This window comes from Choloepus didactylus, chromosome 2 (genome assembly GCF_015220235.1).
Source record: "Choloepus didactylus isolate mChoDid1 chromosome 2, mChoDid1.pri, whole genome shotgun sequence".
Classification (NCBI taxonomy): Eukaryota; Metazoa; Chordata; class Mammalia; order Pilosa; family Megalonychidae; genus Choloepus; species Choloepus didactylus.
Genome location: NC_051308.1, coordinates 48,802,807 through 48,816,094, shown reverse-complemented (window position 1 = coordinate 48,816,094; position 13,288 = coordinate 48,802,807). Strand labels below are relative to the sequence as shown.

The following is a 13,288-nucleotide window of genomic DNA, read 5'->3' as shown; positions in this document are numbered from 1 at the left end:
TGCATAAGAGTAAGAGCACAGTAGATCCCACAGATTAAATGACAATAAATTTATTGGGAAATGAGTTAGTGGATGCAGCTCCGTTTTTCAAGTCATGATTGAATTGCAACCATAGGTTGGCTACAATGCAAGTCAATGAAAATATCCTGCAAGAATCAATTGCTTTATGGAATTGACAAGTAAGTATTGCATATTTTATTTGTAAATTGTGTTATATATCCTTGCTATCAGAAAAATTTATAATCAACTATGAATACATAATTTTTTTCCAGGAGAGCAGATTGCTAAACATTTACCAGCACACCACTGGACAGGGAGAATGGGAAGAGGGAGAGAATATTTTAAAATCTATGATGGAAGAATGATGTTTTTCCATTTGGTTTCTCAGTTTGCCCTTGGCATCCAACTGCCATGGTGTGCTCTAAATACATGCCTTCAGATAGCTGTTAATGCCAGAATACCTTCAGTAAAACACAAATACCCCATTCCCACTACTAAGAATTAAAAGCAATTTACTTGAAAAAAAATCAACTTTATTTTTTCTAGGTTAAAAAAAATAGAACCAGCTATTAATTTTTGTTGATAAAATGCTTCTTTTGGTGTTTACATCTAAATTTCTGAAAAGGTAATCTGGTGACTAAAATAATTCCAAATGCATTCATCAACCAGATCCACATGTGACCAGCCCTTTACAAAAATTAATTACAGATGCCACAGCCTTTAACATTCATTCTTACCATACATTACAACATGCAGATACACAAAGAAGGTCAACAAGCCAAAGTAAACATTTCAGAATCAGGAAAACAAAAAATCCATTTAGATAAAATAAATACAATTTTGTAATAACTGTAAAGAAAATGAAAGCACTTAATACAAACGATGGCAGTTCAATATATAACTGTTTCATTACCCAATCATAAAATAAATTACTGTTAAATGCATAGACTCCTTACATGTAAAGACTTTGTGCATCACAGTCATGAGCTCAACAGTTTTACACAATAAAAATGAAGCCATTCAAAATATGTGTGCATACTTTGCAACTAGAATATACTAAATTTTTTTTTTTGCTTTTTAATTTGTTTTAAAAAAAAATATTAAATGTAAAAATCCTCAAGTGGAAATTCTGCAGAAAACCCCATATTTTATCTTCCATATGGCTACAGTCACCCTCCCCCAACATTTCAGCACCCTCAGCTTATTCCAGGGTCCAGTTCCTAACTGTTGGGGATTGGTGCAAAACGATTATAATAAAGCACCCACAAGTGACTGCTCTAGAGAACATCTGACCCCTTCGTGATCTGGAAAATTCCAATTTAGGTGGTTTTGGTCCCACGCATATTCATCTTACCCCCTCATAAATTGAACCACTATACCTACTGCCCAGTGCTGCTTTTGACTTTGCCTTTCATGTTAACAGATGCAGGGTTCACAGCACAGGCATGGCAAAAAATAAGACAAGCCATTTTTACCCATCCTTTATGGACCAGAGCTGAACATATTCATAATGGTAACTCTGGGTTGAAGTTCTGTATAATGACTTCAAAGAAGGAATGAAGAAAACAACTAACTCTTCCTACTCAGTGCAAATAAAACATTTTCTTAAACATAAAAAGAATTCCAATTTCCAAAAGAACATCCATGATTGAAGACTACTTTCTATGATTGTAACTATGGCCACCTAGTTGAGAAGAGTCTTTAGGGAAGTGATTGTCAGAAAATGTTACTAAGACAAATCTACAAGTAGTAACGTGAGCAAAAAATGAAGAGGCATTCTTAACCTCAGTTCAAACAATGTTAACACTAGAATGATGTTCTGAGGTTTATATTTGGTGATTTAAGATTTCATTTTCATAAAATGGTTGAGAATAATTTGAATACCACGAACTGTTGATTATTCAGAAATCCATTTTCTAGTTCATGGATTATTTAGGCTTTTGTTTTCTCCTCTTCCTGATAGCTATCTCTCTGTCTTTCCAAATCATTTTACTACTCATTAACTCAGCAATAAACACACAGGCAGGAATAATTAATGAACTCAATTTTTTTTTGAACAAGCATCTCTAGAAGAAGAAAAAGTTTGATGAGAATAGAAATTCAAACTCCTAAATAAATTTTTGACTTACCTATGATTTACTACTGGATTAACTGTCCAGGAATCCCTAGTTCCTTTACTGTGGGAAATGAAGGTTAGTTGTATCATAAATAACTACATAATAATATGACAGATCTGCTATCTCTTTTTTTAATCTACTATTGAGATTCTCAACTAAATTGCCTGCCCACCAAGAACATCATTTTCCATTCTGTAATTTTTCTTTACCTCCCATTGACTTACAATTTCTCCACAATATATTTCAACACCAACTCTTTCTGAAGTTAAGAGTGAACTGCTGGGTTAGGTCCTCTCTGTATTCACTAGACCTGCCTGTGGTCAAGCAGATGCTCCCATTATGGGGACTTGTTGATAGCAGGATTCCAGTTCTGAGTTCTCAACCCGCTCTGCTCTGGGAATCTAGGCAGACCAGCTGAGACCAAGAAGTGTTGAGATTCTACAAGCTACTGGTATAAAACTGGCATAGTTTCATTTCCTTTCCCCTTGACAAAATGTATACCCTTTAAGATCCTTTCATCTCACTTAACAAAGAAAGTACAAATTAGTAATTTTTATTCAGTTCTGTACAGTGGCATGCTGCTTCCCCAGACTGCCATATAAGAACACTGATTCCCTCTTTACATTCCCTAGTGCAAACAGGAGAACTCCAGTTACTGATAAGGAAAGCACTATCAATGCTCTCAAACAAACATTACTTTGCAAATAGAAGAGAGAGAACATGTTGAAAAAGAATCAAATACACATCTATTTACAATTCACAGATCTATTTTTTTTTTAATTAACTCACACATCTATTGGTATTTTCACTGTAAAGACTATTGAAATGATACTGTGCTTGAAAAATAAAGCATCTTACAGGATACTTTGTTTATGTATACGGTATACTTAATAACGTCGTGTTCCTTTGGAGCACAGTAATGGCAAAGTGCCCTAAACCACATTTACGTATGCATGTATGTATGCTTGTATTTTTGATAGGAGAATTGGATACTGCACCCTGTGGCTTACTTATCAATGAAGAAAGGGTCTATTAGCTAGATTTGTGCATGCCAAATGGGACAGTGAGTAACTAACTCCCCAGATGACTGACCTCTCAAATGAACAATTTCAATTAATCTTCTTAACTGAGAAGTATTTGCTGGGCCTCAAACAGAAGCATCTTTAAGCTTCTATTTGGCTACCATCATCCACACCTCTAGATTGAAAATGGTTTCACTTACACACTGTCACTGTAGGTGAGCACAAATGAAATCTTTAGGTTTTAAAAAAACTGCATCTTACAATAAACATTACCAAATCAGCATATTAATACCATCTTCTGCATTTTTATTGGTAGTAGTATAATAGTCAGTGAGGTATTTCAGTTAACACATCATTCTCCTTCACATATGCAGAGTTATCTTAAAAGATGAAGCTACTATGAGCTTTTATTTGGTGTTGATTTATCTTTCCCACATAACCAGGGGAAACTTCACATCTTTTCAGTTTTTTTGGTTTACCTGATAATGGAAAACATTATCCTTTATTTTTTATTTTATAGCCTACTTCTCAAAATTGTTATTTGTGTGATTAGAGACAACAGGGGAATCTATAATACTCATATCACAGAAAACTGCCACTGACCTACTAGGATCCTACAGTCCCAAACCAAAAAATATATTCTATCTCAACACTGGAAGTATAGGTTATTGACTGATGCAGTGCCACTACTTTTTTATTTTGGTTTGGTTCTCCCATGAGCTAAATTACCTCAACACAATGACAAATAGGAAAAAAAAAAAAAAAAAGGCACATTTTCTAGAAATAGAAACTTAACTTCATCCTCTTCAAAAGCAATTGGAAGAGCTTGGGAAGCCTTTTATGCTGGCCTGCCTCTGATTACACGTGCTCCAACACAGGCAGCTCCTGGATATGACGACGGAACGGAGCACTGTCTGCACAGATTCTGGGGGTGCCATGTGACAAGCTGTCACCCTTTTACACCATTGTCTGGCTCTAGCTCTCATTTTTCTCAAAAACTAACTTATTTCCTCTTAAACTGGTCACTTACATGTTTTACGTCTATCTCTTTTAGCCATCCCCAAATGCATTTAGTGCTACTATGCTAGTATGTCAAATGGAAAAAAAAATTAAAAAGCCTGAGCTATAGATACAACCATCACATCAGCAATGGTGTGGTGCCCAGTGCAGGGGGCAACGGGGAGCATCAGCACACCAATAAACATGAAGAGACAAACAGCCTCTCAAGAATCCCACGCACTGATCATTCTTACATTTATTTTCAAGCTATATTATAATCCTTTACTATATTTGCATCTTATCTTATGAAAATTCATTTTGTGAAAGACAAGTATCAATCTATGATATGCCTCCTATACAAACAGAAAAAGCAAGTGACCCCCTCATATAAGGGAAAGCACTAGCGCATGTAAACATAGTGTTGGACGGAGCAAGCCTGGGTGGGATTTTTAAAGAACACATTCTAGCACCGGAATGTGTTTAATGGATACTGCTTCCTCCCACAGAGAATGTCTGATATTGTACCCTACTTAGTTATTAAAGACTGGAGTTTGTTACTGCAAATGACAGGGAAACAATTCTTCAGAAGGTGCCAATTGGCTCCCCTCAAGGTTACTAGTAAAACCACATGAGCTGCTGGAATATAGACTACTACCTAGGAGGAATAAACACAACTTTCTGAACTTGAACTAAATTATCAGTATCACTGGTGGCAACAGAATTTCTCTCAGTCTTCTAGGATGGTTTTACGATATCCACTTCTCCAAATGTGGTATTTGTTTAAATGTGTGGTAGAATATATCTTTTTAAAACATGAAAAGTTCTTAAAATATATTAGCAGGTCATTATATTACTGATCCTCATTTCCACAGAGTTTTAAAATATCCCAAAGGGGGATAAACATTAATCCTTCCATTGAATTTCCTTTGCTTTTTTTTTTCCTATATTCTGATTTGCACATGTAAAATAATGCACATTTTTCAAAGTCTGAACTCCTATGGTGACCTTGCAAGTCCAAGTCAATTCCTAAAACAGGCAATGGTAAAAATACTGAATGATGTTGTACCACATATAGCCTGACAAAAATGCAAAAGACTGTATGAGAAATATCCACATATTGCTGAGGGTCATCACTCTGGAAACAGCTTCCTTATGGCCCTTGGGACATGGAAAAGCTCCTGAAGAATAAGATAGAAATAGTAATTAATTTTTCTGTGGTGGTAAGTCTCCTGGAATAAAAATTGAGTATCAGTTTAACTAGAGGTTTTTTAAAAAGAGCATCTTCCATGACTTCCCATTGCCTGCCTGAGCCTGCTCCCCATCTGGACCACTCCCCTACCATCTCAGTGAATGGCTGGCTCATCATCTGCATCCTTCAGAGACCAGGAAAAACACCACCCCTCACCCCACCCAGGCACTCTCTCTCATTTCCATGTTTATTTTCTTCAGGGCACTTTTCATGATCTGGAATATAAGCTGCCTTGTTTCCCACTATATTCCTAGACACAGGGTGTATTAAATAGTTATTTGTAAGTAATTTCAAAATAGTACACTTTATAATAAGTCCTGGATTTACAAATTAAATGTTTTTGCTATAAAACAATGGTTGTCAAGCACTGGCATTATTTATAAAAAGCAGTATGTTGTATGAAATATATTTTAATAATAAAAAGGAGAAACACAAGTAAACAGATGTCTTTAAATTCTTTTCTAGAAAGGAAAACTAGACTACTTCAAAACAATATTACCTAAGGCCGTCTTGATAACACTCTTCAGCATTTCAAATAGTCTTTGTCCTTGTTGATAATCCCCTGGGGTAAGCTGATTCATGAGGGGACTTGCTTCTCTCAAGCAATTTATAGAAAGCACTTTCAAGTTTCAAGGTCTATAACTCAAAGAGAGGTTTCCATTTTTGTTGCTACAATTTAGGCCAATTATCATAAGACGAGAGAATGAGGTTGGAGAGGACAGATCCGGTTGGCCTCTTAAGCTTTCTTAGCTTACATGTTCATCCTATCCTATCTTTAAAAAGAATTTGATAGTAGGACCAAGAAATGCTCACAGAGGGGAGGGGCATCTTAGTCAATTAGTCTTAATATGAATCCTAATAACATACAGTACCTAACTCCAATCATATTAATATACACTATTCTATAGCCCTGGAGTAAAAAAGTTAAGGCCTGGAAAGAAGGAAACACATTGAGGGCAAAAGTGAAACAAAATAAATGCCAAACACAAAAACCAAACCATTAAAGGTAATTAATAGTAACAGACTTTGCTCAACATCAGGCCTTGTCAGTGTAATTTAACATCAGCTTTAATTCTGTACCAAAAAAATCTAAGTGGGGAGAAGAGTGTTTTTTGTTTTCCTTCTCCCTATTATAGGCTCTAAGAAATAGGCTTAACAACACAGCAAACTGTGAAAGCACTTACTGTAATGTCTGGCAATCTACCAATGTTAGTATCCTTCTTTTCTAATTTCTTTTCTTCTTCCCTCTCTCCTCCTCCCCTTCTTACATCTTTTTCACTGCATAATAGTTTTTATAGATTGTTGAGAATTTTAAGAATAGAAGGGATCTGGGGCAGACAGACTTTTTTCCTCCCAAGGAGAAGAAAGTATAAGGCTGCATCATGAAGTCTTAAAAAGTGAACTTTACCTCTATGTGTAAAGAAAAGAATAGGCATGTAAAAATGCAGTTAAAATTTATCTCAAATGACTGCAATATAATATTATTATTTAAACAATCAATGCAATGCCAAAACATTGTTATCTGATAATCCATAAAACACCACACATAACTGTATATGCATAATTGTAGTCTTTCATACTGTATTCCTGTGTACTCCCTTGACTTAGAGCCATTTGTATAATAATATACCCATCATTTGCTCCTTGTCCACTGACTAATGAAGTAACAGCCCGAATAAATTGAACATAAATATATCTTTATAAAAAGTTCATGCTGAAATTCTTAAATATAGAAAAGCTTCAATTCCTTTAGGGCATCTGAAGACTCAAAAAACGGTTATGTAACCTAAAGTACATCTTTGGAACTTTTAGTAACTTCAAGAATATATATGATAGGACATTGTGTACCTGTTTTATAAAAATGTGATAAGAGGTCCTCTTTTTCAATAAACCTTTGATAGAGCCAATCAGTAAGGTCATCGTCAGTCTCCAGGGGTATGTCTTTAATTGGAAAGATCCTATTAAGAATTAGGGGAAAAAAAGGCAAACTACTTTAATTCAGAAGTCAAAATCATTCAGAACTACAACTTTAGTTGAGTGAAAAGCTGAAGAAAGCTATGGGATCATTTTCGTTTGCTTGTGAGGGTTGATTCCTTCAGTTTCTCACGAAAACTTTTTAAGAAGTTGTTGATTACACAGCAGAGTTCATTTTTTCATTCAAACACTTACTAATATATATGAGATCCAGTGCTAGACATCGATAGCTTACTATTATATCATCCTATAACTAAGAATACTGACGGAGAAATAACCATGTTTTCCATGTTTGTGGGTTTAAGTAAACAATATTAAGAACAGATGAAGTATGTATTAAAATGCAGCTACTTCAGGACACATTTAGTGAAGTCAAACACTGGGTCAAATAATGTACCTTAGCAATGTTCTTTCTGGAGGGAATGTCTGTGAACCAGGTAAGAACGTGCTCAAATTGATGTCTTTAAACTAACTATATCAGAAATGGACAACTGGTTTCATGAACACAAACCACCCTTATTGACATTCCTAGTCAATAAGGATCATTATTCTGAAGATTCTGAGACCATGTCCTGACTCAGCAGGAAATAAGATTGTGATGATTAGTGATGTCCACTGAAGTGAGAAGAGAAGGGCCAACATGAGTATAAGGTATTTGCTGACCTTACAAAAGAGTTTCTTTTCTTCCTTCCCAATTTCGTGGGGAATTTTCTTCAAAAAAATTTTTTATGACTTTAAAGTCTACAAAAAGTTTGTTTATACAAAAAAAAAAAAAAAAAAAAAGCAGTCCCATGCCTCTCACCCCTTCCCAAAGAAATCAATTTTCACCTTTATCTTGATTATCTTGATATATAACAGTTTTCAGTTTTAGGCCTTATCTAATTCCAGTGATAACACATTAAAATACTAAAATAGCCACGTTTCAACATAAGGTTATAAAACATACAAAGAAACAGGAAGCAATGCCCAGGTGAAGGAGAAGATTAAAGCATTAGAAACCACCATTGAGGAGGACCAGACCTGGGACATACCAGGCAAAGACTTAAAAAATGGTCCTAAATTTGCTCAAAGAGCTAAAGGAAACCATGGAGAAAGAACTAAAGGATATCAGGAAAACAATAGATGAATACAAAGAAAATATCAAGAGAGATGGAAATTATGAAAAGGAACAAAACTGAACAGAAGACCACTGTAACAGAAATTTAATTCCCTAAAGGGGTTCAATAGGAGATTGGGGCTGGCAGCAGAAAGAATCAGTGAACTTTAAGATAAGACAATTGAAATCATCCAGTCTGAGAAATAGAAAGAAAAAAGAATGAAGAAAAGCAGAGTCTGAAGAATCTACAGGACATGATCAAGCATACCTATATATGCATTGTAAGAGACCCAGAAGGAGAAGAAAGAAAGGAGCAGAGAGAATATTCAAAAGAAATAATGGCCCAAAACTCCCCAAATTTAACAAAAAGTCATGAATATTATACCCAAGATGCTCAACGAGCTCCAAACAGGATAAACCCAAACAGACCCACACTGGCATATTATAATCGAAGTGCCCAATGCCGAAGATAAAGAGAATTCTGAAAGCTGTGAGAGAAGCAACATATTATGTTATATACAAGGGAGCCTCACTAAGATTAAATGCTGATTTCTCATTGGAAACCATGGAGACAAGAAAGCAGTGGGATTATAAATCTAAAGTCCTGTAAACAAAAAATTGACAACCAAGAATTCCATATCTTGCAATACTGTCTTTCAAAAATGAGGGAGAGAATAAGACATTCTTAGATAAACAAAAGCTGAGGGAGTTTGTCATCACTAGACTGGCCCTACAAGAGAGGCTCAAGAGAGTTGTGCAGGTTGAAAGGAAAGGACAATAAACAATAAGTCAAAGCCACATGAAAAAATAAAGATCTCTGGTGAGGAGCATGACATGGGTAAATAAAAATGCTGGAACTATTGTATTTTTGGTGTGTAGTTACACTTTTTACTTCCTATAGGATCAAAAAGACAAAAGTATAACAAGTAATGAAAAATCAGTAGTTTTGGACTCATAATGTATAAACATCCAAGTTTTGACAAGAACTACAGAAAGGCGGGGGGTGGAGGAGTAAGGGGTATAGGAACCTAGTTTGTGTATACTATTGAAATTAAGTTAGTATCAAAGTAAATAAGATTGTTAGAGATTTAGGATGTTAAATTTAAGCCTCATGGTAACTACAATGAAAATATTAGAGTATGCAAGCTCACAGAGACAGAAATTACAATACGGGCTGCCAGGGGAAATTGGGGAGATAATGCATAATGATAATGGGTGTAGGGTTTTGTTTGGGGATGTGGGAAAGTTTACTAATGGAAGGTGGTGAGGGTACTGCAATATTGTGAATGTGATTAATTCCACTGAATGGTACACTTAGGAGTGGGGGAAAGTTTATGTTGTATATATATTCCCACAATAAAAAAAAGAAAGAGCACCTAAAGATACAATGACAATTAAATGCAATACACAGCCCTGGATAGGATCTAGTAAGGGAGGAGAAAAGGCTCAAAAGGACATTAATGGGACATAAGAAAAAACTGGACTATAGAATGCAAGCTTTATATCAATGTTAAATTTCTTGAACTTGATAACTGCAACTTAAAGTGGTTACATAGTGAATACCCTGTTCTTAGGAAATGTACATGGTAGTACTAAGTACTCAAGGAGCATGATGTGTACAACCGACACTGAAGTGTTTAGAAAAACGGTTGATAAATAGACACAGACAGGCAGGCAGACTGACTGGCAGACAGAAAGATGGATGGATATTCAGAATAACATGGCAACTGTGGCAAAATATTAAAATTGGTAGATTCAGGTTATCAGGGGAAGCGGTGGTATAAAGGTATGCTGGGGTTCTCCTGAGGTTTTATTTTTGTAACTGTCCTGTAAGTTTGCAAGTATTTCCAAATAAAAAGTTTTAAAAAAAATTATGATGGAAATTTTCAGACATTCACAAAAGTAAGAGAATAGGGGATATAATTACTCCTATGTACTATGAGAATTTTTTGAAGCTGTCCTTACCCTGCATAGTCTCTGATTCTCCGAGTCACCTTTTTATGTTTGTTTTAGCCTTCATCTTTTTTGCAGAGGCCTATTAGATTACCAGTTATCTGGTAATTCTTTATTGTTTGCTTATATTTACTGATGTGGGACTGACCTGTTGATTAAAAGCTCTCAGCGTGTGAGTGGAGTTTGTTGACCATAGCTTCACTGAGGATTATCTAGCTGAGCCATTTAGTTGGTCTTCCCTCTTGAACTAGCCCGTTCTCCCAGGGAAAGATCCTCTAATTACCTACCAGGAAAGTGAAGGCCTGATTGCTAGCCTCCTCGCAGCAGTGTGAGAGAAGAGGGCTCGGAGTCTCAGCACTCAGCATGCTTATATCCATTTAATCATGTTGTTTCATTATGGGGCCTCCACCCACAACCCTGCCTGGTGTTCCTGAGTCCAGAGAGCTCTATTGTGCCCTCTTCAGAGTTGAGAAAGAGCAATCATCTAGTGGGATGCAGAGTAGGGATTCTGGGGACCTGATTTCTTATTAAACAGATTTCAACCAGTCTTCCCAAGTTGAGCGCCCCTTTCACCTTCATTTCCACATGTATGGATGCTGCCAATTTTTGAGCCTTTTAGAAGTTCTGTGGTGTAAAAATCAGATTGGCTCTTGGCTTTCCCCATAGCTGGTTTAGAGTTCTGTTATATTATTTATCACTCCATCTGCTTTCCAACTTCCCAAGTTTTGTTGCTATTGTCTTTCCCACTATTATCCTTATCCTTGTGGATTTACCCCTTAAAAAATAAAACAACCTTTAGTGTTATTTTACTGGGGTTTGGGGACAGAATGAAAGCAGACATCTCTTTCCAGAATCTGTCCTATTATTTCTAAAAGGTCTAAGAATTTTCTGTCTTTGGTCAGGGTCTACCACTTGCCTTTCTACAAAGGGGCCTACTTTGCTATTTCAGGTTTAGACAAGACACATATCACTTACTTAGCAAGTATTACAAAATTATTATAATGCATACCATCATAAAAACAAGAATCAGCTTTTATAGTTTATTGGTAGAAGACAATGTGCAGACCAGTCAAATAAACACAAAGGATTCTGAAATTACCTGAATTGCTTTAAAAATTTTGAAAAAGATGAAAGGTAATCAAAATATAGTTTTATTTACCCAGAAAGTAACTTTCCCATTCTTAGTCATTTTTCTACTCCCCCAAATGTAATACTACATTGCTCTAAAGTGGTAATATAGAAGTGTTTTGGTTTATCAAATATTTTAAAAAGAGTAGGAGATACTGTGGTCCAGAAACTTCAAGTTTCAGATTGCTATGTAACATCCACTATCAGAACTAATTGGAATTGCCTCACTCTAAATAAGCTAACAATGAAAAGATTCCATTAAAAAAACATCACGTTTTAAAAGGAGAAAGAAAACGGAAATCCTCACACCACATAAAATCAGCCCATAGGCTAGTATTTCTTAGCCCCTTTTAAAACCTATACTCCTGAGTAACTGAAAGATCTCTTTTTGAACTATAAACTTCCCCTTTGCACTTTCCACCTCAGGTTCTGACATGCCTCACTAAGTGAATGGGTCTCTCTGGCTGATATTGCCTTCCACAAAGTGTTTTTAAGACCTTTGAAGAGTCTCTGTTTTTTAGGCACAATTAAAATAATCCCAGAAGGTGGTGTGGCATACATAGCGATCAGGAGTACAGGCTCTTGAGTATACTTCCTGGGGTTGAATCCTGGTTCTACCACTTGCCAGCTGTGTGACCTTGGGAAAATTTTTAGACTCTGTATGACTTACATCTCTCATCTGTAAAACAGAGCTAACAATGTTAGTTACCTTCCAAGGTTGTTAAACATGTAAAGTGCTTTCAGTACTACCAGGCATATGGCAAACACTCATACAAATGTCAGTAGCAATGGTGGTGGTGTTAATGCCAGATTACTCCTGGCAAGCATTATTGTGCTTTCAAGCTCTTTGGGTTCAGCAACAGTTGTAGTGAGTAGACCAGATCTGCAGTTGCTAAAAGATTTGGGAATGACATGACTATTTTCATACAGTACAATACTTTCATAAGGTTCTTCCTGTATCATTGGTGCAATAATGAAACTAGCTCAAGCCAGTCATACAAAAGGAAAAGTATAAACAATTGCTACCAACCAAATGTTAAAAAGATAAATTCCTAACAGATTCTAAAGATTCTTTTAATATCAATATTGACAGAATCAGAGGAGTGGAAACAAGGAGATAAAATTTCAAATGAGAAGTCATCCCTGGGATAAAAAGGTTTTGTTTTTCTGTACCTTCAAAGGGTAATTTCCATCCTTTGAACCATAAGAAGCTCCCAAATTATAAATAGTGTTCCAAGACTTTGTTATTTTCTCTTTCTCTTCCCCCAATTTTAACTGAATTGCATATTCCTATTGGGGGAAAAAGTTATATAGGATACACAAGATTCTATGCAGCCTTGACAATTTCCAATCCTAAGATAGCCAAGACAGGCTGCTTCAAAACTGCAGTGTACATGAAATCCTACAGAATTTAACTACCTGGCAAACACGTTTCTATGGAAAAATGTTCTTAGTGTTCAACCATTCAGTGCTAACCTCATATCTTCTCATGGTGCTCCATTTCGGTTCCTTGACTGTAAAAGGCCAAACTCTCTATCTCAAGTCACCATTTTTACTTGAAGTGGATTTGAAAGAGAGACAATTTTTTTTTAAAAGTCATTTCTGTGAAGGGGCTTTTCCCAACCTCTTTCCTTCTCTAAGAAGTCTCTGTAGGTACCTGACTGATGAAGCAACTATTTATATAAGGTTTAGGCTCTGTTTAAGTTAATAAAACTCTGTACCCATCAAGTAATCTTATAATATGAATTTG

The 13,288-nt window shown here is 35.8% G+C and overlaps 1 protein-coding gene across 1 annotated transcript in view; it reads right to left on the bottom strand.

Annotated features, from left to right (window-relative positions):
- Nucleotides 1-511: 511 nt before the first annotated feature.
- LPGAT1 (lysophosphatidylglycerol acyltransferase 1) overlaps nucleotides 512-13,288 on the bottom strand; it is a 126,302-nt gene continuing 113,525 nt past the window's right edge. Inside the window, exons 7-8 of the mRNA XM_037824407.1 lie at nucleotides 7,236-7,345; nucleotides 512-5,316 (exon numbers count right to left, since the gene is read on the bottom strand). Of these exons, the coding sequence (XP_037680335.1) occupies nucleotides 5,165-5,316; nucleotides 7,236-7,345 (262 nt within the window). The 3' untranslated portion in view covers nucleotides 512-5,164. The remainder of the gene's footprint in view (nucleotides 5,317-7,235; nucleotides 7,346-13,288) is intronic.